At 39.3% G+C, this 27,981-nt stretch overlaps 1 protein-coding gene and 1 long non-coding RNA gene across 2 annotated transcripts; both read right to left on the bottom strand.

Moving 5' to 3' along the window:
• Positions 1 to 998: 998 nt before the first annotated feature.
• LOC129443242 (uncharacterized) lies at positions 999 to 22,317 on the bottom strand. The gene is made up of 3 exons (XM_073864405.1): positions 22,288 to 22,317; positions 21,306 to 21,417; positions 999 to 5,448 (listed from the first exon to the last, which is right to left on the bottom strand). The coding sequence occupies exons 2-3, from the start codon at positions 21,397 to 21,399 to the stop codon at positions 1,628 to 1,630; spliced, it is 3,915 nt and encodes a 1,304-aa protein (XP_073720506.1). The 5' UTR covers positions 21,400 to 21,417; positions 22,288 to 22,317; the 3' UTR covers positions 999 to 1,627.
• Positions 22,318 to 24,318: 2,001 nt separating this feature from the next.
• Positions 24,319 to 25,083, bottom strand: LOC141362410 (uncharacterized). Its single transcript, XR_012368231.1, has 2 exons — positions 24,945 to 25,083; positions 24,319 to 24,689 (listed from the first exon to the last, which is right to left on the bottom strand). It is a non-coding gene; the product is annotated as an uncharacterized lncRNA (long non-coding RNA).
• Positions 25,084 to 27,981: the final 2,898 nt, after the last annotated feature.

The following is a 27,981-nucleotide window of genomic DNA, read 5'->3' as shown; positions in this document are numbered from 1 at the left end:
GGCATTCATGTAATATGGGATAAGCAAACCCGCGTTGTCCTCCTGTTTATAGGCGCATAGTACTAATGCGCTCTTTAAATAACATAAAACATATTGCGCCATTGACTTTAGACTTTAGAGCAGGTTTTTGTTGGTCAATGGCGTAGTCTATTTTAGTTGCCTCAAAATAGCAACGCGCCAACAATGCGCCTGAACACACCTCGTTTTCAGACCAGAACGCCCATGGGCGCAAAAGGGGGCACAAATGCATTGACTATTTAAACAACGCGACGCTAAACGTGAAAATGATAATTGCGCAGGGTGGAAACTAGCGAAAGACACTTGCGTCACGCATTGCGCTGCATTGCGCCGGGTGTAAGATAGAGCCCATAATCTTTCACCACAGTATCTTAATCAACTTCTTCATGTTTACACTCCTTCACGTGCACTTAGATCTTCATCTTCAATTTCTCTTGTGGTACCTCAGATTCAACTTACTACAATGGGTGCCAGATCTTTTTGTTATGCTGCCCCTTGCCTATGGAACTCCCTTTCCCTTGATGTTCGCAATAGCGAGTGGTTGTTGACTTTTAAAAAGCATTTTAAGACATATCTTTTTATACAGGCTTTTTTAATGAAATGTTTTAATTGAGATTTAAATGTAATTTACATGTATGCTGTTTCTTTGATGTGTGTTTTGTCTTATGCAGTGACTTGTATATTTTTATTATTTCTTTTTGTAAGGTGACCTTGGGTGTTCTGAAAGGTGCCATGAATTAAAATGCATTATTATTATTATTATTATTATTATTATTATTATTATTATGTTGAAAAAACGTCATTAAAATGTTGTAAAGTAGCATCACCCCAAATAGGGCTGTATTACACCACTGTATTCACCTTGTGTGAAAATGTATGGTTTTTTATCCATATTTGTGACCCAGTCTGTAAAAACCCAGCTGAAATAATTTTGATAAAAAATGTTATTGGATAAACTGATGCAATAGGGAGACTTTAGAGACTTTGCATGATTTTATTAAGCATACATTTATTAAGAAATAACATGTGAGAAAATCTTGTATCAGTTAATTAAAATGAAACTTGCCTTGTCAGGTCATTGCTGCATATTCACAAAATCTTATAGGCCTATTCTCTCTTGAAACCTGAACTTGCTACAAAGATTTACATACATTACATGGCGTAAGATCTAATGTTTGAAGATCAAAATGTCATTCAAACCTTATTATTTTCCATTTATCTTTGAACAGGGACTTTGTTTCATTTGGCTGATTTAACTTTGTTAATATTACACATGATTTACCTCAGGTGTGTCCATGTACAATAGCAAATACAAGCCATTGTGTGTATTGTCTGCGCCTTAAATCTGTTTTGCTTCTTTCCTACACATAGTAAGCAATGTGTAAAACTCCAAATGTTTTCCTGATTTAAAAGACAAGATAGTACAGAAAATGTTTTTGATTTGACTTTTAGAATTAAGAAAAATATGCTGTTATATTTAGTGATTGATTCCCAAAGGGCTACAAAGAAAGCTTTTCAACTGCTCCATTATCTGAATCTAAAATACAAAATTCAATTACAAACTAAATTACTAATTTAAACATTCTTTTTAAACTCATCTTTATTTTGATTAGAGCGTTTTTTGATCATCAAGGCCAGAGTCTTCTTTAGTCTTGTGTGTTTCCTTGTTGCTTTCTGATTGTAAAGCACGAACAACATTTTTCATTTTCATAATTTTCTGAGCAACCACTTCCATTCTCTTCTTTCTGTCTACCATGATGCAGCGCTCATTTTCAAGCAGATTCTCTCCTCTAGCAATCTTTTCCACAATAAGAGCTTCCTCTTTCATTTTCTCAAGTCCAATGATGCGGTCCTCAAAGCCAGGTTTTTTCTCCTCCTCCTCTGTTTTGATCAGAATGTTAAGGTATTCTGCTGTTGAGAGAGATTTTGGCTTCAGTGCAATTTCATCCAGTCGTCTTAAACAATCAGAGGACAGTTTGATCAGTTTCATTAGTTTGTCTTCAATTACTTTGAATTCATCTTCAAGCGCATCAAGCATTTGCCTGGAATCCATAAATTTCCCTTTTGCCTTCATGAAGTTCTCCTTTAGCTCATTTATAGTTTTTTTCTCTGTTTTTGTTTCATACGACCACATGACTTTTTCCCGTAAATGTTTTGAGTAATGGCAGTTTTCAGGACACATAACACAGTAGCCATCATTGCCCATTGCAGCACAAGTACTCTCTGAATCTTCTTGAGGAAGGAAGCAGTTGGAGTGACATGTAAAGAAGCAGCTGTTGCAGTTCATGGTAAAACAGTTTACAGGAGTTCTGACTGCATGCACCACCTCCACTTCTTGCTCGAAATTCTCACTTTGTTCCATGTTCTCACTTTCGTTTTTCAAACATTGCTTGAGTTTCTTGATCTCACTCAGTTTAGAGAGGCCAGCAGTTATCTGAGGGGTCAGACTTGCCATTGCATTCTCAAGACGCGCTCGTTCATCCAAGACCTTTATAGTCATTGTCAGATCTTTACTTTCAATGGCCCCCAGTGCCTTGAAAAAAACTCTCATCTGTTTGAAGGTTGATGTCCAGACCATTTCGTTATATTTTTGATCATCACCACCTTCCTCTGAGTCATCTGAATCATTGTCGGACGCTGTAGGTTCTTCTGCTCTTTTGTCTGCAAACACAGACGAGTTGTTGAACTTGAAGTGAGTGGGTTGTCCCTTTTTATTTTTCTGACAGGGCAGATCAGCGGCTTTGATGGCTTCCAAAACCGGAATGTCTTTACCATCTGCAAACGTCACCAGTATCATTATATTCTCTGCGATGTCTTTGCCAAAAATGGACAAAATGGAATCAAATATGTACTTTTGGTTGGCACTAAGACGAGCAAGAGAGGCCTGGACAACAAAACAGACAGCATCAATATGATCGATTCCCAAAGGGTTACAAAGAAAGCTTTTCATCTGCTCCATTATCTGTTTATCATGTGCAATTCCTCTTGTATCCCCAAATCCCGGCGTGTCTACAATTGTAAGAGAATAGGGAATTTGAAAGCCAGCCTGATTGTACAGCTCATAAGATGAGATCTCAGATGTCTGACTTTCTGCCTGTGTGCGATTGGTCACTTCATTGATCAGTTTGAAGCGATACGCATCTTGCCACTTTACCCCCAGAATGTAATTGATCATGACATTGAGCAGCGTGGTTTTTCCTGCACCTGTCGATCCCAAAAGAAGAATGACTTTGTTTTTCACATCCTCCACCTTTTTTCCAAAAACATACTGATTAAAACTTACATTTTCACCAATTTTTTTGTGCAGTGTCAATGTATAGATAGAAGGATTCCCTTTGTGGATACGAGCAGACTGCTTCAGAAATAACTCGCTTCCATCTTTGCCTGACCATTTAGATTCAGAACTGGTAGAAAACACAGATTCAGTGCTAGGAAGACTTATTCCATCACCACCGCAATTTGCGAAAACTTTAATTGTGTAATCTGTGTTTTCTTTCAGTCGTTGAAGAGTACACTCCCTGTATGTAGATTTCACTGACATCCATGGCATTTTATTTTCCTGATCTTTCTTAAATTCTCTGAATTCCAACACATATTCAGTGACCAGGACGTCTTCACCAACAGATGTAGGAACATCCCAGGCTACAGTCGCAGATTCAGCTTCCACTCTTTTTATTATGGGTGTTCCAGGAGGAGCACATGGACGGGTCTGAAAGAATGATGTTGCATCACTGGGAAGACTTTGCCCAGGACGACACACAGCCTTGCAGCTGAACTGATATTCTTTATGTGGTTCTAAGTCCTTGACCGTGACCTTGTCAGAAATCCCATCAGTATACATCTCTGTCCATTCAGGGTTTTGTTTTGACTGGTATGAAATGCAGTAAGAGTCCACACAACCAGCACCACGTTCAGGAGGTGTGATTTGCAGATGTATGCGATCATGCTCAGCACTCAAGATGTTCGGTGTTGGAGGTTTTGAAGGAAGCTCATACTGGGAGCTTACGAGCCTTCCCCTTTCAAAAACATGAATTGAGGCAGCTGTGCTGAGCTTGTCTGGGATTGATGCAATGCCGAATTCAATATTTCTTCGTTTGTCATTTGCTTGTTTGAAATCTAGGAAGGCCTGTATGTTCTTCCTTGTCAGTGCAGTTACATCTCCAGAGGAAAACCATTTCTCAACCTTCATTGTGGAACCTGGTTCATAACTTAATGGGTCCCCCTTGTTACATGATGGTTTCTTTAGGTAATTCTCCAAGTCTGTAAGGTATGTTTCCTTTTCATTCAGGGAGGAAAGTGCAAAAACTATCACATAATCATTGGTTGCATTCAGGACAACCTTGTCCAAGTCATTACTGGATGAAAGGAGAGGGACTTGATTCATAATCTCTTGGTAAGATCTGACAACATTTATCTCACGCTCTCTGTCTTTAAGATACTCTGCTATCAGAGCACTTTGAAATGGAGATCTTTCTTTGCTGTTCAGAACATCCACAAGATCTTGTTCTTCATTCCCCCCACCTCTTATAGATGGAAGAAGCTTGCATAGACGTTTTTGAAAGACTAGTTTGTACTCTGAGCAGAGGTCTTTAAATTTTCTGAGCTTGGACTTGATTTCAGGGAATTGAATGGCAATGTTCTCCTTCATCATGTCTTGACATTGTATGTCACAATCATCCAGTTCATCTATGATGCGTTGGGCACGTCGTACAAGACCAACACTTATCTCTCTGACTAACTGAGCGGCTGCAGAATCAAGTTTTTTCAGAGGATAAAGCCACGCGGTCATGGGCACAGCTTTTTCTTCATTTTCCCCCAACAGTTTTGGAAGCTCTGAGTAAACCTTGATTGCATCTAAATAGGTAACCGGATTGTTATCTAGTGCAAAATCTCCATGAAATGTGCAGCTGAACTTGTTTGTTTTCTCTTGTTCTGACTCACTCATTTTCAAAGATGCCTGACCCTCAATTGATATTAAAGGTATCAATTTGATTGACGCTTGTAGGTCACCTTGTATGTCTTGATAGTTTTCATTGGATGAAACCTCACGGTCAAAAATAAAGAATGCTTGAGCTCCATACAACAAAGCCGTAACAACATGTGTGGCAGATCCCTCCTCAAATACATTGCAGTGCTTGAAGTTTCCCGCTCCAAGATGCTCCATGGTTAGCTGCTCAAAACGTGAGGTTGTTCGATACTGTAAAGAAACTCGAGACTGGTGTCGGGATTTCTTCTTATCATTAAAAAAGTCAGCTGACCCTTTCACGCTGACTAATCCACACAGAAAGCTGGCTTCAAGAGATGCAGAAACATTCAGAGCTTGTTTTTTGTCTTCACTTGAATCTGAGGTAATGATTTTGAAGTCTGTGTTTGGCTGTGGCCGTACATTAATATTCTTTTGTAACATCTCTGCATCCCAAAGAGTTATTCCTTGAAAAATAAATGCATATAATAAATTAAGGGAGAAATTACATTGCTAGCACATCAAGAAGCAAATAAGAATTTTATCCTTCAGCCTAGAAATTTTTTACTGTAAATGAACAGTGCTTTTTTGAAGTTATTTTTTTGTCTTTGACACAACCTTCTTATGTTAAAGGAATAGGGGTCTCACGATTCTCCAAATCCTCGATTCGATTACATTTTCGATCCTAAGGTCACGATTCGATTCTCAATTTTTTTATCTATTTTTTTAAGACAAAAAATGCTATACCATTATTATTTATTATTATAGTTTCACATTAACATGCAGATTCCATGGTTTTCATCGAATGGGGGTTTGTGGGCTTTACTACACGAGAGAGCTTGTAGAGAGAAGATTCCTTTTTGCACGCACATGGACTAAATGAACGCGTCTTGGACTCCTAGCATCTGAAATAAATCCAGCGGGTCATAAGCAGCTGCAATTCTATCTGTCTCACATGCAAGCGCTCTCGCATCTGTCTGAAGTCTTAACATAAGCTAAACTAGTGAACCTTACGTATTTGTTCTGTTTTATGCATTTCATGCGAGCTGAAGCAAACTATCCATTTTGTTTAAAATATAAATCGGCTGCATCTTGGCGCCTCTCTCACTCTCGCGTACGTGCAGAGAGCTGGGCTCTGTCCGAAGTCAGATCACTGGGTAATCCTGTTTATGATATGCATTTCAAGGAGTTGTAGCAATAAATTCCTTGTGTTTAAAATATAAACCGCGTTCCGCTGGATCTATGTTTTTAAAGGCACCTCTGAGAGTTTTTCCCCCGCTTGGCAAGCCGACTGGACGTGACATGGGGGCGTGGCAACATCGACGATCCCATGTTTTAATTCGAAGTTCGAGGTTGTTACTTAAATTCGATCGATTTTGATTTTAAAATCGAAATCGTTACACCCTTATAAAGAAAACATGTATATATCTATGCTCTTGGCTTCATTCATGTCAGTCCCTCAAGCAAGTTTTTTGTGAGTACAGCAAACAAATCTATGGTTTGGGGGGGTGCATTTTTTCTTTTGCAAAACTGCATTGTTTTGCAGAAATGCATTTATTTGTGATCCTGTATAAGTTCTGTAAAATGTCCTTGTAAAATCCTGTAATCATAGATTTAATAAGGACCTGGCAAACCAATATTCTAATTTCACGAGTTCACACTTACAAATAATTCAGAACAGAGTTATTAATCAGAGTTATTAATATGCGTATTTGGCGTGCTGTCCGAGGAGAGGGCTCCGAGCTCGTTAATGGACTGAGCCCGGAGCGCTTCCTGGCGGGGAGAGGGTTTCGGGCTCAGCCTTAGGCCCGAACCCAGAACAACCCCCCCCCCAAAAAAAATCGCAAACTAGCATCGGACAGCAGCCGGGAACTGTGTGTCCCCCCCCAAAAAATTGCTGAATGTAAAGTGGGAGGTAACGGGGCTCCTGCGGGAGCAGAGAAAACAGCACAGGGAAAGTGACACTGCTGTGGCAGTGGAGATTGTGAAAGGTGGGGCTGCTGCGGGAGCAGTACAGACATCACTGCTGCGGCAGTTGAGAAATTGTGAAAATTAGGGCTCCTGCGGGAGCAGAGGAAATATCACTGCTATGGCAGTGGAGAATTTGTGAAATGTAGAGCTCCTGCGGGAGCAGAGGAGACAGTACTGCGATGGTAGTAGAGATTAGTGGAAAGCAGGGCTCCTGCGGGAGCAGAGGAAATGGCACCACTGTGAAAATAGGGTTCCTGCGAGGGCAGGGGAAACATTACTGCTGCGGCAGTGGAGGAAAATTGTGGAAAGCAGGGCTCCTGCGGGAGCAGAGGAAACATCACTGCTATGGCAGTGGAGGTTAGTAAAAGCGGTGCTCCTGTGGAGCAGAGGAAACAACATTGCTGCGGCGGTGGAGAGACAGGCATCTGCAAGAGACAGGGGAAACATCACTGCTGCGGCAGTGGAAACGGGCTCCTGCGGGAGCAGAGGAAAACATCACTGCGATGGCAGTGGAGGTTAGTGAAAGCAGGGCTCCTGCGGGAGCAGAGGAAACAACACCGCTGCGGCGGTGGAAACAGGGCTCCTGCGGGAGCAGAGGAAAGTCACTGCTGCGGCAGTGGAGAGTAGGGCTTCTGCGGAAGCAGGGGAAACATCACTGCTATTGCAGTGGGGATTAGTAAAAGCAGGGCTCCTGCAGGAGCAGAGAAAATGGCACCGCTGCAGCAATGGAGAACAGATCTCCTGCGGGAGATGGTAAAAACACCACTACTGTGGCAGTGGATTTTAGTAAAAAAGTTGGCTCCTGCGGGAGCAGAGGAAAGTCACTGCTGCGGCAGTGGAGAGTAGGGCTTCTGCGGAAGCAGGGGAAACATCACTGCTATTGCAGTGGGGATTAGTAAAAGCAGGGCTCCTGCAGGAGCAGAGAAAATGGCACCGCTGCAGCAATGGAGAACAGATCTCCTGCGGGAGATGGTAAAAACACCACTACTGTGGCAGTGGATTTTAGTAAAAAAGTTGGCTCCTGCGGGAGCAGAGGGAAAATCAATGCTGTGGCAGTGGAGAGAGTATTATAGTTTGTGTTGTCCTGGAGCTGGTGGGATCCGCTGATGAGGGTTCGTTGGGTTTCTCTGATGTGGGAGCGGTTTGATGTGAGAGTAGAGGAAACATCACTGCTGTAGTGGTGGAGAAATTGTGGAAGGGAGGGCTCCTGCGGGAGCAGAGGGAAACCACTTCCATAGCAGTGGGGGCTAGTAGAGTTCAGGGGAAAAGGGGGGGGGCTCCTGCGGGAGCAGAGAAATGTCACTGCTGCGGCAGTGGATAAAGTCTGATATTTTATATGGTCTTGGAGCTGGTGGGATCCGCTGATGAAAGTTCGTTGAGCTTCTCTGATGTGGGAGCAATTTGATCGAATGTAGGTTTTGGAGAAGAGGTCTGCTGGAAAGCCAGATAGGAGTAGGACAGATTAAAGGTGTTTTGGAACCAGAAGCATGTAACCAGGTGATTTGAGTCATCTATGAAGAGTGGGTTTGATGTGGATCTAGCCTGGGAGTCTCTGGAATGTAGTTATGCTAGGAGAGTCTGGTATAGTTGAATTGATGTTTGGAAGTTGAAGATGTAAATGGAAAGGTCTTTTTCTCATTTGGTCCGTCTTGCTTTGTTTGATGGAATTGTCCAGAAGTGATATATCTGAAACTGTTGGGTGATTATTTGGATTGAAGTTGCAAGTGATGGCCAGAATGAACATTGCGTAGAGTATGAGGGCGGTGTTACTGGAGTGGTAACCTCGACAGAGCGTGGAGATGCATATGGTGAGTATTTCTAAGGTTTCTTGCTGTCTTGCATCAGGACGGGTGGGGTGGGTTCTTTGGATTCCTAATGAGCATGGATGTCTGGGTGCTAGCTATTACTGGAGAGGGTGAGCCGAAAAAAAAAAGTTTGTGGAAAAATTTTGGATTCCACTTAGGTATCCTTTAATGGAGCTGGCTTTGAGGTTCTTGTGGTGATTGAGGTAGGATATGAATGAGATGGTGAGTAGGACAAAAACAGGAAACAGGTTGTAAGAAGAGTAGAAAGTCTTTACGCTCTTTCAAGGGGTTAGGTAGGTTTGTAGGTTTCTGGGGGATACAGCTTGGAGGATGGTGTCTAAAGAGGCATTTGAGGTGGGGGTTTCAAGTGAAGATGCACTGATTCCAATTTCCTTGTCCAATTCAGAATTTCGGTTTTACTTTAATTGTGACATGCCGATACAGGTTTTGGATGATACCAATTAGATTTCTAAGAACTATAATTGATGGCAATAGGCTACAAACAAAATCCGCTTCTTTAATAGAACATTATTTATCAATAAATAATCTATTCAAAATTGCACTTTCATCCATGTTGAATTAAATGACATGATCTTTTATTTGAAAAGATCTCAAATAAAGTGCTCTTAAGCAGAGGTGGAAAAAATACTAAAATATTGTACTCAAGTAAAAGTAAAGTTACTTTAATATTTTACTTAAGTAAAAGTAAAGTTACTTGTCTAAAAATCTACTCAAGTAAAAGTAAAAAGTCATTTTAACTTTACTCAGAGTAAAAGTTACTTTTTTACAGCGGGGAGAGGTGGAGGATTCTAGTATAGTTCAAAAACGACAAGGGAATATACATCTCAAACTAGTTGTTTTTAATTGTAGGAACATCTTTACAATTAAAGTGCAATAACAAAAAGTTAATAAAATAAAAAGCTTTTTTAAAGTAAGAAACATTTATGGAATTGTTTAATGATTTTACATGTGAGTTATGCACTTTTGAAGGTGGTCAGCAGCTTGTAAATACAATCACTATAGTAAGGTTGTAATTGATGTATTGCTGGTAACATACATTATTTTATTAAACTATATATCTAGTTTAAATGAGCATGTAATGAGATGAGTGCCATGGCTTTATACTTTTGACACGTTTATTGTCTTCTTACTTCCCTGACCTGGGTACCTGATGTCAGACCTTTATTTTCTCTCTCTCTCTCTCTCTCTCTCTCTCTCTCTCTCTCTCTCTCTCTCTCGGACGATTTGAAGTTGTGTTTGACTTGACACGAAGCTGCTAGACCTCGGAAGATATTGCGCATGGTATTAAAAACTTGTTGTGCAATTTCGTACTTACGAGCATGAATCCTACCTTTCATAGAAATGAAACACTCTTCGCGTCAGTGGATTAAATATGACCAGAGGTTTCTTTTATAAGATTTGAACTGAGGCGGGTCTGCATTAGCGCGCGCCTGTCTCGTCCGTCTCCATGGTTCTTTTTGCGCGTTCCCCCGGGCCCCGCCCATTTACATCCGTTGCGCGTCTTTATCACCTTGCTTTTTAAAATATTTTTTTACTCAGTAACGGATATGATTTAAAATGTAGCGAAGTACAATACTTTAAATAAAACATACTTAAGTAAAAGTAAAACTACAGATTTTAAAAACTACTCAAAAAAGTAAAAATACACAAAAAAACTACTCATTTACAGTAACGTGAGTAAATGTAATTCGTTACTTTCCACCTCTGCTCTTAAGTTTGGTCAGGCTCAGTGACGTTATTTATCAGCCGCATTAAATGTCCAAATATCAGCTGGACGGCTGTGGTTAGAAGTATAGTTCCTAGTTAGTGTACTGACTATGTCCTAACAAAGTCTAGTACTGGTTGCAAATAGAGTGTATAAAGTTTTGACGTGTGCCCGTGCAGCTTACACCAATCAACACTGAGACAATTGCGTATTATATTATCTAGCAAGTTTATTTTCCTTATGTATATCATACAGCGGCAATAACTTGACTCATAATACATACCAAAAACAACAAAACCTATTGTTCCCTGTAGCAAGCTAAACACCAAAGCACAGTCGAAAACTGTTTGCTTCCCAAATTTGCAACACCTGTGTCTGGATTTCCTTGAGGTTAAATCACCCGGGCTGACCCGAGATCAGCTGAGCCACAAAGCTCATACCGCCCTCTAGTGGCACATGACAAAATCACATAATACAAATGAATACAAAATGAATATGGCTCATACACTCCAGCCCCTAATTGCGTCTGGCAGAGCAATTACACCAAAATCAAAAAGAGCCATAGATACCAATAATATAGCCACCATGAAATAGGAACCAATTATTCTTTAGCTTCATTAAGCAAGCATATTTTAGTTATTGGTCGTTCAATGATATTTGTCTTCGTCTTCAAACGAACCACACGTACCAGACCTCTTTTGTCAGGGAAGGTTTCCAGGACTCTTCCTAGCATCCATGACCCACGTGGAGCTGTGGAGTCCACAATCATGACCAGGTCTCCAGGAACAAAACTCCTCTTCTCCTGGTTCCATTTTTGACGCTCCTGTAAAAGTGGCAAGTACTCACGGATCTACCTCTTCCAAAAGAGATCAGAAATGTATTGGGTTTGTTTCCACCTTCTCCTTGCGTAAACATCCCTTTTATCGAATAGTCCTGGTGGAAGAACTGGTTTTCCTTTAAGGAGTAGCAGATGGTTTGGTGTCAATGCCTCGAGATCATTGGGATCCTCTGACAGTCTTGTAATGGGGCGATCGTTAAGCATAGCTTCAGCCTCACAGAGCACGGTATGGAACCCTTCGTCATCCAAGGTTTGCTGACGGAGCACAGAACACAAGATCTTCCTGATCATCCGTATCATGCGCTCCCATGCACCACCGTGGTGTGACCCAGCTGGAGGGTTGAAATCCCACTTAATTCCCCTTTTGAACAAGGCTCTTTCAATACGGTCATGATTCAAAGAGGTTAAGGCTTCTCGCAACTCCCTTTCTGCAACCACAAAGTTGGTGCCCTTGTCAGATCTCAAATGTGTGACTTGTCCTCTTCGACAGATGAACCTTCGCAACGCATTGATGCATGAATCCGTATCAAGAGAATATGCCACTTCCAGGTGCACAGCCCTGCTTGTCATACAAGTGAATACTACTCCATACCTTTTCACGATGCTACGCCCTCTTTTTACGTCAACTGGCCCAAAGTAATCCACGCCAACATTAGTAAATGGCGGAAGATCAGGAACCACTCTCTCTTCTGGTAGGTCTGCCATTTTTTGCTCACCAGCTTTTCTACCAAGGAGCTTACAAATGAGGCATTTTGATATGATCTTCCTTACTGCAGTAGGTCCACTTGTGATCCAGTATTTTCTCCTTGTAGCAGAAAGAACATGATTTCTACCACCATGTCCAAGCTGTAAGTGGACATGACGAAGAATGAGATCGGAGATATGTTGGTCCTTTGATAAGATGAGAGGGTGCTTAATGTCCTCAGGGATTGCTGCCCTTTTAAGCTGACCCCCAACTCGTAGAAGTCCTCCATCCAAAACCGGATCCAATTTGAGGAGGCAGCTACTTCTTGGCACTTGTGACTTGCCAGAGGTTAGTGCAGCAAATTCAACAGGGAATCTCTCTTTCTGGCAAAAAGCAATTATGGAGGTCTCAGCCTTTAGGAGATCTTCCAACGCCACCTTCTGATTCCCAAGTGATGTTGAGAAAGCTTGCATCTCCTTTTGCACATCCAACCTTGCTGCTCCACTGGTGTTTGCACGCTCCAACTCTTTTATTTTTTCTTTCAGTTTGAACAGGGTTTCTTTCAACTTAATGAGCCACGCAACTGCAACTTTCAATCTTTGCCAATCAGAGAAATGGGTCATCAGTTGCGATGTGGCATTGATGTCAACAAGTGTCGCATTGACCGTCAGACTTTTCTTTATTTCTGGGTCGTCGGCAGTGACACTTGTATCCACAGGAAATGTTGGCCACATTTCTTCAGGTTCCTGTAGGAATTTTGGGCCTTCTATCCATCTTTGCTTCATAAGATCTTTGGCCTTCAATCCACGTGAAGCATCGTCAGCAGGGTTCAGGGATGTGGGAACGTATCTCCACTGTTCAATTTCGGAGTTAACCCTGATGGTGGTTACCCTGTTTGCTACAAAAGTTTGAAATCTTCTGTCCTCATTCTTTATGTACTTAAGAACTGATGTGCTGTCAGTCCAAAAGCAAGTCTTTTTTAATGGAAGCTGGAGCTCTGATTGAAGCATCTTGTCTACTCGTACTGCAACAACGGCAGCAGTGAGCTCTAAACGGGGAATGGTGACAGTCTTCAAGGGGGCCACTCGGGCTTTGCCAAATAAGAAAGTAACATGAACCCTCTCATCAATGTTTTGCATCCTCAGATAAGTAGCCGTACCATAGCCGTTCTCGCTCGCGTCAGCGAAATGATGCAATTGAGCACTGACAGTCCTCCCAAATCCTGCAGGTTTCACACATCTGTGGATATTGAAATATGCCACCTTCTCAAGATCTGTCAACCATTTTTTCCACTTCTGCTGGAAAGCTGGAGGTATTGGATCATCCCAATCACATTTTGTCCTACATAACTCCTGCAACAGCAGCTTGGCCGGGAGTACTACAGGTGCCAGGAACCCCAATGGATTGTAGACTGAACTGATAATGGATAACATGCCTCGCTTGGTTGCTGGCTTCTCTTTGACTTTCAGCTTGAATTTGAAAGTGTCCGTCTCTATACACCACTGTAAACCTAAAGCTCTGTCCAATGGCAGCTTATCCCTGTCCAGATCAAGCTCATGCAGGTTCTTAGACTTGAGATCCTCTGGAAGACCCTGTAGCACTTCTCGACTGTTACTTATCCATTGAGTGAGGGTAAACCCTCCTTTACTGCAAATGGTTATAAGGTTCTTAACCATAGTGACTGCCTCCTCTTCAGAGGGCAGACTCTTCAGTAGGTCATCCATATAGAAGTTTCGGTTGACCGTTTCAATCACTTCTGTTGGAAAGTTGGCCTGATTGTCTTCAGCAGTTTTTCTAAGAGCAAGACAGGCGACACTGGGTGAGGAAACCGCTCCGAATAAATGGACAGTCATGCGATGGTCTACAAGACCTGTTTCCAGGTTACCTTGAGGCCACCATAAGAATCTTAAGTAGTCCCTGTGTTTCTCTGCCACCTTAACCTGGTGGAACATAGCCTTTATGTCTGCCATTATGGCCACTTGTTCCTGTCTGAACCTCATAAGAACTCCAACTAACGAGCTGGTGAGGTTGGGTCCTTGCTAGGGGTGTAACGATTCATCGTGCAAATGCGCGTTTTCTCAATGAATGAATTTGAATGAATTACGGTGAAATCCCGGCACATCCGAACGCCAGGGGGCGCTCCCGTGCAGAAACTCCCTTTGTGCCATACAAGAAGTAGCATTACAAACGCTATTCCAGGAAATGTCTACACATGAATATTTATACGCTGTTCTTCAAATTGTTTCAGGTATTTTTATGATAATAAAGAATATTTTGAATGATTTGGTTTAACGAGTGTTGCTTTTTTAAATGCACGTTATGAACGACTTCGACTTATAATGATTTTAGATTGATAAGGACTTCCTACTGACCAAATGCCGTAATACAGGCACAAGCTGTGCATAAAACAAAGAATCGCAGCCTTGCGATTCAGAATCGATTTCAGACAGGCATTTTTAATGAGGACCGCGATTGAATCGTGATTGAATCGTTACATCCCTGGTCCTTGCAGAAGCTGACTGTTGAGGGAGACCCCTTTGTACTCTGCTCCACAGTCAAACACCACTCGTAGCTTTCCTTTACGTGGATGGTACACACCGTGGTGCGGGATATACCACACCTTCCCTGTTGGTGCTTCCAACTGATGCTGCGGCACTTCTTCAGCATAACCATTTCTAATGACATCAGCAAGAAAATTATTGTACTCTTCATGAAAGCTTGCATTTTTCTGAAGTCTCCTTTTCAAACCACGAACACGTTGCATGGCAACACAAAGATTGTTCGGCATAGAAACATCTTTCTCTTTGAAAGGCATTTGAAATGTATAATGCCCGTTTTTAAGCTGAGCAGAGCTTTCCATTATTTCTACAAACTTCTTTTCTTCCCTTGACATTTCTTCCTGTTCTGCAGAAGCTTGCTCATTGAAGTCGTAGTTGTATTGGCTGGTTAACCGTTCTTCAATTCTGTCAATGGCAATTCTGTTGGCATAAACTAAAGAGTGGTCACTTCCACAGTCACTACTTCCCTGTAATGGACCATTTATTACCCATCCCAGTAGGGTTCTGATTGCGTAGGGTCCTTCACCTTCATGACTGTTAATCACCTCCCAAGGCTCCATCAACTTGGAGGCGTTTGTGCCAATTAATAGGTCAACATCAGCATTTATATGGGGAATCTTTACATCATTTAAATAAGGCCATTTTCTCAGCTTCCTTTCGCTGATTATATTGGCTGTAGAGACAGGCATCTCTTTCTGGGTACACACTTTTGAAAGTGGATAGAAGGACTCACCAGAAACTCCTGAAATTTCCAGACCGTCAACAACGGAGCTTTCTACTGCGTTATTATGGCCTAAGGTGCGGATATGAATCTTGCATTTGCGTCCTTCCATGTTCAATTTATCAATGAGCTTCCTGGTGCAGAAAGTTCCTGTGCTCCCTGGGTCCAGCAAAGCATACGTTTCAATAACCTTGTTTCCCTTTAAGCACTTCACTTTAACAGGTAAAATGGGAAGAATTCCATTGCAGTGGCCAGCCCCTATATGACAACAAGCAGAGGATGTTGCACAGCTGTTAGAAGTATTTGACTGCTCAGTAATTTTCTGCTCACCATCCTTTTGATCCATTTGAGTAACCCTTTCCTTCTTTCCTATGTGCAGAACACTGGGGTGCGTTCGGTTGCACTTGTTGCAAATTATGCGCCTGTCGCAATTCTTACTCAAGTGTCCTGTGCACAAGCAAGCAAAACACAGACCTTTCTACTTTAGAAAGTCTAGTTTCTCCCTGTGTGTCTTCTTTCCCAGTTTAAAACATTGTTCCAAAACATGATTACTTGCACCACAATACAGGCAGGAAACAGAATCATTATTGGTAAAGAATGTCCCTTTGTTCTGAGCCTTTTCCTTCTTGTTAAGATCTGGTTTGCTGTATCCATCCTCAATGACCACCTGTGTTGCAAAGCTATTTCTTCCCAGCCTAGGTTTCACCTGAAACTTGCTTCCTTTTGTAGCTCCTTTGATAACAGGTGAACTATCCTGTATGTCACCAAAGACTGGATCTGAAATTATTCTCACCTGGCGCTCGATGTACTCCACAATGTCTAAGAATCGTGCTCTTCGACCAGTTCTCTCCAGTATCTCACATGCCCTTGCTCTCCACTTATCTCTGAGTTTATACGGAAGCTTCTGACTCAAAATCTTTATGTTTGCTGGCATGTTAAGTTCTTCTAAATACTGAAGATCATCCATAGCATTGGAACACTCACGGAGGAAGAGTCCATAAGCTTTGAGTGCTTTGGAGTCCTCAGCTTTGATACTTGGCCATCCTGTGACCTTCTCCATATATGCCTCTGTTATCTTAAACTCATTTCCAAAATGCTCCTTGAGCAATTTTTTAGCAACAATGAATCCTTTATCTGCAGTCATATGAAGGCAGCTACGCACAATATCCCTTGGCTGCCCCCTAGTAAATTGCTCAAGGTAGTACAAACAGTCTCCTTTGCAGCTGGTCTTTGCTTCCACGCAGTACTCAAACGCCTTCATAAATGTGTTGAACCTTAAAGGATCTCCATCATAAATTGGAATTTCTCGGCGCGGCAGCAGTTGTGAAGTTTGCATTTTAACAAGGAGAGCTGTTATGTCATTCTGTTGTTGCAGCAAATTGTAGAGTCCTGCTGTCTGATGTTGGTCTTGTACGGGTGGAAACACTTGTTGGCCTACAGTGTGTTGTAAGTCTTGAATGACAGCTGGCTTTGGCAAAATAGTTGATGTGACTAATTGTGAAGCATTGCTTTGTAGTGGTGGATAAACATGTCCCTGTGAGGGAATAGGTACAAATACTGAGGCCTGTGGATTGAGAGAAGTGGGCGAGAGCTTAGATCTAGCCCCTTTCCTGATATAGGAAGCCATTCCATCAGATTGCCTTGAATGGACGCAACCACCGACCTGTAACACTGCTAGTTTAGCAGAAGTGGCAGCTATCTCAGTATCCAGCTCAAGCTGCTCCTTCCTTTTCCTCAAGATGAGCTCCTGTTCCTCCAATGCCTGATTGTCCTTCAAGGCAGCAGCTCGAGCCAAGAGAGCGGCCTGTTCTGCCCTCGCCCTGCATCTGGCTGAAGAAGTGGACGATCTACTACTGGAGGATCCTTTACTTGAGTCACGGTGCCTTGACTGCACATTTGAAATGCTGTCTCGAGGTTGAATCTGATCCTCCTCTTCCTCATCATTTCCACTAGCAGTTCTTCTTACATTGTTCTCATCAACCTGATTTCCATTTTCAGCATTGACATCAAAAGTTTGAGTTTCACTTTGAACCGGCATATCATCATGATCATCATCCATTTTGGTAACTGAACAAGTTATAGTATCATACAACCATTGATTTGTACCCACAAAAAACTCATTGAAATTCAACATTTTAGCTCTGTACCATATTTCATGTTTGTCTGCTTCATCAGCAGGCAATAAACCCAATAAAGATATATGTACATGCTGTATTTCATCGCACAACTCATTAAACGTGTTAAATTCATTTTCAACCTGATTTACATGCTTTTTATCACCCATTAATTTAGCAATAGATTTCTTTTTGTTTGCTAGTTTACCAAATTTAGACTTTCTTTCCTTTTCTAAAGTGCTTATTTTTTCCAACAAAGCTTTGGGTGTTAATTTAACTACACGTTTTTCAGTTACAGTTTTTACCCCTTCATCCACACAAAATTCAGTCTCAGGGCCAAGCTGGCCATTTTCCTTTTCAGCCATAATGACCACACAAAGTGAATTGGCTTATTTAATCAAAAACCCTGCAAACAGTTTTGTGTTGCGCAACAGTTCGTCTAAACGCACAAAGTTATTTTTAGATGGTTATGAGTTGCTACCAATGCATTGGTTTTACGCGAATGTGTACACACAAATTAACATGGCCATTCATAATATCAGCGCTGATCATCACATACCCCAATAGTGCGTTGGCCGGCTTGATGAATGGTGTCCTGACGTAATGATGCTGGTATGCCGTTGACCCTTTAACTCGCTCCAGTAGAGCTCCTTTCAGCAATCGGCAACTCCAAACATTTTGCCCACCTCACATCCGGGGTTTCCAAACGAACACAGTTAAATCCACAATATAACCGTTCCGCGTCCTTACGATGAACGATTATCCATTGAAGCAGTTTTCGACCTAAATGTACTGACTATGTCCTAACAAAGTCTAGTACTGGTTGCAAATAGAGTGTATAAAGTTTTGACGTGTGCCCGTGCAGCTTACACCAATCAACACTGAGACAATTGCGTATTATATTATCTAGCAAGTTTATTTTCCTTATGTATATCATACAGCGGCAATAACTTGACTCATAATACATACCAAAAACAACAAAACCTATTGTTCCCTGTAGCAAGCTAAACACCAAAGCACAGTCGAAAACTGTTTGCTTCCCAAATTCGCAACACCTGTGTCTGGATTTCCTTGAGGTTAAACCCCCGGGCTGACCCGAGATCAGCTGAGCCACAAAGCTCATACCGCCCTCTAGTGGCACATGACAAAATCACATAATACAAATGAATACAAAATGAATATGGCTCATACAGTTAGTATAACATGTAGACTTGGGTAGATCATGCTTTTAAACAAAATAAGAAAGCAGCATGCAGTGCCTTCTATAACCGTAATCTAAATATATACAAAGTCTGTTTCATGTCTTTTAGGTTGTAAACCGAATTGAAGCACTGTTTTTGGAAAACTGCGCAGAACTATGAGCTTTAAGACCATGGGGAATCCCTGGAATGAGTGACGTAGAAGGAAACTTGCAAATGAAAGACGAATCTTGGATTTAAACAACAGAGAACTAAACATGACAACTAAAGCAGTCTTTAGATGTGATGTAGTTTACAGCAATAAGATGAAATTAAATCTGAACGAATTAATTTGTCTTGACATCATTTACTTTGTTGAGCCAACATAGTTCAACGACGGATGTGCGACAAAGTTGCTATGTTTTCGGGAAATAGTCATGACAAGCCAGCTGGCCTCTCCAACTATGCACGGTATGGTGGTTCAGCAGTGCGTTATGCCGTTGCTCGGGAAAAGCACCCCTGAGCATGTTACTGCACACAAGCCAGCGAAACAACATCAGTGTGTCACCTGCAGATGCGGGGCAGGAATCAATATAGGCTCGGGTTGTGTTCCTTATGCAGTAAAACGATTGCGTTTCCCAGTATGGAATTAAATTAATGTAGCTGTTGGATAACAGGAGCTGCTTCCACTGCCAGTGCATGTGGCTTTGAAGTTATTTCTTGCGCAACTGGCAACATGATGTAAGTTACGAATGAATGTGTGCTGTGTATGTATGTCATACCGGTTTGATTTATAATTATACGAAAAACAAGGGGGAAAAGGTAGGGGCGTCTGGGCATGCGCTGCTAGCGGAGGCAGCCTCGTGCTCAAGCCCGATGGTGGAGCCGCAGGCCACATACAGCTAGGGGAAAGGGCTAGTAATTAGACAGAAAGGCTTGTGAAGGCAGGGCTATAACACCACTGGTGGAAACATGCTTGAGCTGGATGGGAAACCTGTATCGCTGGGATATGTTGCATCGTGCGGTGCATGGCAGGCTGCTTTGTAGCGAAAAGATGGTGGCAGAATCTGGATCACAACCTGGACAGGCTGAAGGCCTGCTGGTGCGGTCTGAAGAAACCTTCTGATGGAAAACCTTTTGGTGAGTAGAGATGTAGCTTTATGATCTTTCCTTGTTTAGTTTGTGGCTTTGCAGCGGGGTGTTGATTTTGTAGATGGAAAAGTTGGTTGGAGAGAGATGTGAAGATTATGGAACTTCTTAGAGAAGATGTTGGGGCGTTGGTTGATGTTTGTCTTAAGTTTAAGCAATGTCCAATTCATGCTGAAACTATCGAGGAATGAGGGTGAGTTGGTTTCCAGTCTATATAGGTTTCTGTTGATGCCACTCAGGTGGATACCTGATTGCTGATTGTCAACAGCTGGTCGTAGTTGAGGTGATTAGGTTGATTATTTGAACGTGTTCCTCCCGAACTTTGTTAATAAAACATCATGTATCACAATGTAAAGTAAATGTGAAATCGTCATGTCTTTCAGCGTGCAAGAACTAAACTGTGTTCTCGTTCTTATTGAATTTAAAGCAATTGGCGCATGTCATTAGACTGTCATGTGAGGGATTTGAAAGCAGTAGTACTGTCGAGTCATTCTTGTGATATTTTGATTTCACATGCAGATCAATGTGGCACACTAGTATGGTGATAATAGCACTTTCGTTTTTATACGCTAGTAATGCTCTCATTAATATGGTTTAATGTTTAACCCTAATGATTTTGTTATTTCTGTTGTTCCTTAATAAAGGTACAATTTGTAAGAGAAAATTGCCATTCTAAACAGTGACAGGGGGCAGTAATTCCATGCTGCTTCAGAGCGTCATTAATCTATATGTCATTGTTATTGTTTTGATTGTGCGCCATCTAACGGCGGATTTACAAATTACACCTTTAACCAAAGAACTATGTAGCTCACAAACATTTTGAAATTTATACAGGTTTGTAACAACATAAGAGTGGGTAAATGATGACAGAATTTTCATTTTTTGGGTGAACTATTTTTTTAAAACTGCCATGCTTTGTTGGTCTTTGCTTTTCTGTGTTTTCTTTGTTTCTATTTCATGTTAAGCTGCTTTGGTAGCACTATGTAAATACATTTCAGACTACTCTGTTCTTGTTTTAATCAATCTGTTGGTTTACTTTATAACGTAACAGTTATAAAATTATTTTATTATGTTATCCATGAACATCATTTGTGAGGCTAGTCGGATTGATTTCCATTGGCAGTGGAGGAGAAGACAACAACTCCCATCATTTCACCCTCTTTCACAGTGTCATCAAACCACCCCATAGTGTGCCTTTAAAGCACTGTTTTTAACATTATATTTGTTTCTCCTTTTTTCAGTTACATCCTATTTTAAGAAATAAATAAATAATTCTAAAAAAAAACATATGCAAATTTTGGTAAATCATAAAATCACAAAAATTGGTGAAATACTGGTTGGATTGTATTAAAGAGTTTCCTATATCCCGCTGTGGTAACATTTCATAAAAACAAACAAAATAGGATGTTCCCCCTTTCCCTGTGTGGGTCTATCTATTGAAAATGTGTAACATAACATGACAGGAGGTAGGCCTAGATAATTATGAGAAATAGAATTCTCTTCATGCTTCTCAGATTGTGTCATCACTTTTAGCAATGACAATGCAAATGAGGTGTTGACTATATGAGCTTTCATTTACCTGGAATAAGGACGTCTCTTCGGCAGTCGTACAGCATTCCCAACTGAAAAGGTCGGCCAAGACAAGCCAATTCAATTGTGTCAAAGTCAGACATCTTGCTTTTAAAGAAATCCTGCATTATTTTTGTAAAGGTTACACAAAATATTGACATGTTAACATATGAATAATATAACCAAAAACATTTATTTTTGCTTATTTATTTTATTGTTTCACTAGCATGGCATTGTATGGCATTTCATAAAATGATCATGTGACAGATTTTGTTCAAGAACTCCTGCATAATGCATGATTAAATCAATATGTGCTGTATAAATCATGACAATATAAATCATGTCTGCTTTCACCAATGTGTCAGATTAGGTCTGTCCGAAATTTGGACTTTGGACTGACAAATACAGCAACTGAATGCTGCTTGAACAGTTATGATATTGTACTGTATCATCAAAACTATCATACAGTTCAAATGTATATGTTGCAAACTAAAATTTGGTTGGTGGTAATATGCTACAAATCAATGAAAATAAATACCCTTCTTCAGGAATACAGTTAATTTATAATCTATCTTTTATTGTTTACTGGAGTGGACCCTTGCATTAATTAATGTATGCCAGTTTGGATTTATTGCATTTGCATGTTATACTCTCTTTAAAATAAAGTGCTTGAAATATTCTTCACAGCGTTTTCATATAAGAACCGTTTTTGATTCCTCAAAGAACCATTCAGTCAAAGATTCTTCAAACACTCCTTTCTTTCTTAACTTCTAAAAATCAATTTTCACCAGATTGCTACAGATATTAAAGGTGCTTTATGGAACTATTTAGACAAAAAAAAGGTTTCTTCTATGGCATATTTTTAAGTGTGTAATAAAATTGTTTTGGGTGATAGACACAAACATTTTCTACAATCCTGAAACACAATAAAACTATTGCTAAAGCAAGCAAGCATTCATGCATCAAGAAAATGTAAACTTTGAGCCACATACCTTTATTACTGCTGAACGATTTTTCTCACCTCCTTTGGAGACTTTTTGAGGTCATAGCAGTTTTATAGAGTAAAGCCACTCCTTGAGGCAACACTGTGATTGGCCAGAAAACACATCTGACTTTTAGGGTCGGTTTCCTGGACCGGGAATAGATTAATCCAGGAAATATATATATAGCACAATGTTAAGTAAATTAAGTTTTCAAATATGCACACTTGCTCAACAAAGAAGGGTTTCTGTTTTTAAAGTCCTGTGAATTGGACAGATTTTAGGGTTAGGGGATTGGGACTTTCTTGTTGAAATGTCTTTGGAAAATCACAGCAAAGTAAGATGATTTGTTCGTGTTGAGAGCAAAAGAAAAGCATGATGTTTTGTACTACATTTTATAGCTTTCATAAAACGCGTACATAAAAGGTTTGTGCCAAAGGTTTCAAGGGCACCTACAATCTTGACATTGAGAAAATCGACGTAAGTAAACCCTACAGTTGTCCGTATTTGACCCATACATTTTAAAACAAAACCTAATCTCTGCAGGACTTAGTGTTTCAAAGTTCCATTTAAACCATAAACTTAATTGACAGTGTTTTCCAAAAAAAATGCAGCATTTTTGTCAAATCAACATATATTTTTATGCTACTTTAACTTAAAAGAAAGTTTAACAATTTCAACTTGTTTTTATAATGTCAACTATTCACAGGTCAAAAACTTAAAATAGTAGGTTGAATTGACTTGCAAAACCAAGTTGTTTTAACTTTATGCTGCTTTTTTTACAGTGCGTGCATTTGTATTCAGTTGAACAGATAAGAAGCAATTGTTTTGTGAGTTAAATCTCATCTTTTGGTTCCCAGTTTTAAATGTATAGTTGTTCACTCATATATATCATACTTTATTTTAGAGAAACAGATTTGTTGTTGCATGTTTTGTTGTATTAAATTTATTTTGTTGGATCTTGAAGTTAAAAGAAGATTTCTGTGGAGTGGATAATGTGCTTCACTGAAACATAACAGTCGTTGTGTTTTATGATTTTATTTAAGTGATAAGCATATAACGCATAAAGTTCACAATCTCTGTGTGTGATAAAATTAATGTGATTTCTTATTGCTTGTGAAAATTTAGAGGTAAGAAATAAACACACTGATTTAGGATCTCAGTAATCAACCTTTAAAGGGAAATTCCGCCTTGAAATGATCCTAGGGTTAATAACAAACGTGTACCGAGTTCGACCGTTCACTGGAGTTTGTTTTCATGCTAGTCTAACGTGACCAGTGTTATTGCTAAACGCAAATTAGCATGTTATGGTAGCCTTCGGGGCATCAGTGCATTAAAAACGAAATCGCTATGTCTATACTACTAATAATGCTCAAAATAACCCCACACTTACACTGTAGCACAATGAGGGTCTCTATATGTAAACCGAAGCATTGAGAACTTTGCAAGTGTACAGGCAGTTTATTAAAAAGAAACATTTACCGTTCACGTCTGGATCACATATCCATGCGGGCGCCATCTTGGGAAAACTGAACTCTCGCGTGAAAGCACAACACCTGTTCAGGGCAACAACGTTTCACGCGAGAGTTTAGTTTTCCCAAGATGGCGCCCGCATGGATATGTGATCCAGACGTGAACGGTAAATGTTTCTTTTTAATAAACTGCCTGTACACTTGCAAAGTTCTCAATGCTTCGGTTTACATATAGAGACCCTCATTGTGCTACAGTGTAAGTGTGGGGTTATTTTGAGCATTATTAGTAGTATAGACATAGCGATTTCGTTTTTAATGCACTGATGCCCCGAAGGCTACCATAACATGCTAATTTGCGTTTAGCAATAACACTGGTCACGTCAGACTAGCATGAAAACAAACTCCAGTGAACGGTCGAACTCGGTACACGTTTGTTATTAACCCTAGGATCATTTCAAGGCGGAATTTCCCTTTAAAGTGTAGGTTGTATCACCTTATATAAATAAAGCTTAACAAATCATTATAGAAAATTTTGAGTTTAGAGATTTTTAAAGCATATGGCAAATGAGCATCATTTACAGAGTGTAAAACTCTCATTAATAAAACAGTTTTATAAAACAAATTATTTGCTATTGTTTTCATTTTGTGACTTTTCTAGTTGAATTCTGTTCCTTTCTTCTTGTTCTTTAAATCTGTTATTCTCGTCTATTTTTCTTTTTTCTTCTTGTTTCATTATCTGCATATCTTTTTCTCGCTGTAAAATAGCATTTTGTTCTTGGAGTGCTCTTTTCTCAGCTTCAGCTCGGTTGCGTGCTTCCTCTGCTCGATGGCGTTTCTCCTCTGCTCGACCGCGTTCGTCCTCTGCTTGCTGCCGTCTCGCTGCTTCATGTGCTCCATTGTTGCCCATTATTTATCTCTGTGATTCAAGTATATTTATGATTTCTAAAGAAACAAAAAAATAAAACTTCTATTTATAAGAATAAACAAAGTAATTATAATTGTCTTGTGCTTCATTTGTGTGTTTAGTTACACAAAAGTTAAACTAATTCAATTTGAAGCATGAAAGTATAATGTAGTAGCCTATACATTATGAGCTGCAACATCTGTCCACAATAATTTATTACAAGTGGTGACAGATGAACAGACATGTACATCATTTGAAAATTAGGCCTCTATTTATGTGTTTGTTGAACCTACAAACATACAATGATCACGTAAGTGGAAAGAGGTAAGGGTGGAAGTATTCAATCTTCATCAGATGATTATTGTTCAGGATATTACTGGTTGTCTGCTCAGGATCCTGGTAAAGAAATTGACATGTGCGTTTTTAGTTTGTCTGATTATTAAAAAGTCATTAAACGTTTTAGTTTATATGGCATTTATTTTACGATGATACAAATGTTTAATATTTTAACATGCATTTACTTTTAATACAGTATAATCTACAGTATTATATATATATATACTTTATATGTAATCAATCAATTTATATACATACATAATATCATAACATATATAAAATCATATTTTAGATTGGTTTCTAAAAGTGAAAAAAATAACTGTAAGTAACATACCTAGTTGTCATTGACTCCAGTAGTTTTCAAGTGTCTTGTGTTCATCAGAACTCAGACTGAGAGTAAACCAGACAACTCGAGCAAAATACTTTTATAGAGTGGGACGGGCTTGCAGTGCTGTGATTTGACAGTTGAGAAGTCTGTCAAAAACCGGCCAATAACATTGCAATGTCAAGACAGGGGTTTGTAATTTTAACTCTAGGGGAAAATTTGATATGATTACAAGTAAACAATTCCCATAATAAAGTTTCTCACAAAACCTTAAATTTAAAACTGTTGCTGTTGTTTCAGATACCTACATTAAGATGTGTCAGTATATGCCTTTATTTAAAAGACAAATATTTAAATCTAAGTATTAATACTATGTACTAATATATACTGTATTAAAATAAGGTGGATTTATTTGCATAATATTAGCTGACCAGTGATTGTAAAATTAACTGTGCAATACTTTCACATAACTTTTCTCACAACAGCCATATTGAATAAAAATGCATCAATATTTTACTAAGTCTCAAAGTCCTCTTTAATGATTTTATGACTTGTGTGTTGGATCTCAAAACACATCATAGTATAGCTGTACTACACAGCAAAAGTCAAGTCAAATTAGTTTATAGTGCGTTTTTACAATGTTGCATTTTTTTCAAAGCAGCTTTACATGAAAGACAGACAAAAGAAACCTTAAAAAAGTGAAATTATTAAATGTAAGAATTGTAATTAATAGAATAGAATAATTACATAAACTGTGAAAAAATAAAGAGCTGTGCTGGACACCACATAAGTCAATGTTTTCAAGCGTCTGTGAGTGAGCGTTTCAGACTCTCTTCTGCTGAACATTGACTGTCATGAGGTTGTGTTCAGGTTAATTTGTGTCTGTATGCATGTGTTAACAGTTATGTTTCTCAGGCAATGTATGTTTTCACAACATGCTGTAAAATCTGAATCGTCCCCCGTCACTTCTCACACACTTCTGAATCATCTGAATTCTCAAACATGTGTTACTTATGTGGATTCACAGAGGTCCCCAAACACACACAAATACACACACACATATGAAGGCAAAAATGTAGCATGCAAAGCATTAAATGGGTTGTTTGTGATCTGATAAAGAGTTTGGATTAGATCCTGCTATTATTACTTTTGCAAAATGATTAATGATTAGTTGAGCTTTTTGTTAATCATTTCCAGAGACCACAGTTCCTTTCTCCATTCCAAATCTTCATTTATTAAATGATTAATTGATTGGGTAACAACAATCCAAAATTTTACAATCTCTACAGCACTGCTGCTGGTTTCAAAATGTTCAGATTTAAAAGGTAATGAAATATTATAAACGTGAGAGGAGATACATTTGAATGGTGTCCCTCGTTCAGACAGCCAGCGACGTTATCGCTGTGTCGCCCGTTTCTTTCAATGAGGCGTTTCTAAATCTGCTTGTCATACACAAATGATTACCATTGTTGTGGTTTCCCTTTTTAAGATGCAACAATCTTCAATCGTAGGTTTTGATTTCAAAGATGGACTTTATTGTCAGCAAAATAAAGCCGTGAGGAGATCTTGCAAGATCCACTAAAGTTTTACTGTACCCCAAGTGGTATATATATAAGGGGGCCTCCCCACCCCATGTACTCCATATATGGTCTAATATTCAGTAACATATGGTTTGTATCATATGGAAAACATATGGCATCACTTTGTCAAGAGTACAGTACGTCTTTTGTCTAGGCCTTCGACATGTAACAACCTTCGCCATGTATAAGAACATACTGCAATGCATGCTGGTAAATTTCATACACACAATGGTGAACTATGGTTATATTCATATAGAAAAACATAATGGTAAAGTAAGATTATACTTAATTCCTTTATATTCGGATTAAAACAAACTTCATCATAATCCCCGCTCTGAGGCTTACCTAGCCTCACTTTCCTGTTTATTTATTTTAATCCGGAGTGCCGTTTCATAATTCAGTTTCTCAGTTATCACTATATATTGTGGTTAAAGAAAACCACTATACATTACCAATTACTAAATTATGCCACTGCACTTCGAACTATGGACAATAAGAGCAAACATCTTTCAATTCTTATTTTGTCTTTGAATGTAAAAGTAAAAGAACTTAAGTCCTACATAAACAGTTTGTGTGCAATTGGTTCTGCACTTGTCTGCGGCTGTTGTAGTTATATTGAACATATGTGGTAAAACTGGGTAAGTACATGGTACAAAATATATGATAATCATACCGTATATATAAATGTTGGCAAATGAAAAGCAATAATATAGTAAGTAATTAAAACAAAAATAAAGTATGCATAGAGAACAAATAACTGTAAAGTAAAATCAAACCAAGTAAATAGAAATAAACAAAATTAAGTAAAGCATGCATAATAATTATAATAATTATAAAGTAAATATAAAGTTAAATCAAAAAATAAGTAACCAGAAATAATCAACAAAACTAAGTATGTATGATAACCATAAAGTAAAATGTAAATTTAAATCAAACCAAATAAAATAAGTAAATTGAAATAATTGATACTACAATCTAAGTTATGTATGCATGATAAACACGAGAGACATGTAAAATTAAATTGAATAAAACAAGTGAATATAAAATTCCCCAATATAAACTAAAGCTAAGCATACATATAAAACCCAA

This window comes from Misgurnus anguillicaudatus, unplaced genomic scaffold, assembly GCF_027580225.2.
Source record: "Misgurnus anguillicaudatus unplaced genomic scaffold, ASM2758022v2 HiC_scaffold_26, whole genome shotgun sequence".
Classification (NCBI taxonomy): Eukaryota; Metazoa; Chordata; class Actinopteri; order Cypriniformes; family Cobitidae; genus Misgurnus; species Misgurnus anguillicaudatus.
This window is presented reverse-complemented; position numbering and strand designations above follow the sequence as displayed.

What these genes read in the sequence shown, in the direction of transcription:
- LOC129443242 (XM_073864405.1), bottom strand. Translation starts at nt 21,399, where the DNA reads ATGTCTGACTTTGACACAATTGAATTGGCTTGTCTTGGCCGACCTTTT. An exon ending in AAGAGACGTCCTTATTCCAG is followed by an intron (nt 5,449 to 21,305) that starts GTAAATGAAAGC and finishes TTATTTTTCAAG; the next exon opens with GAATAACTCTTTGGGATGCA.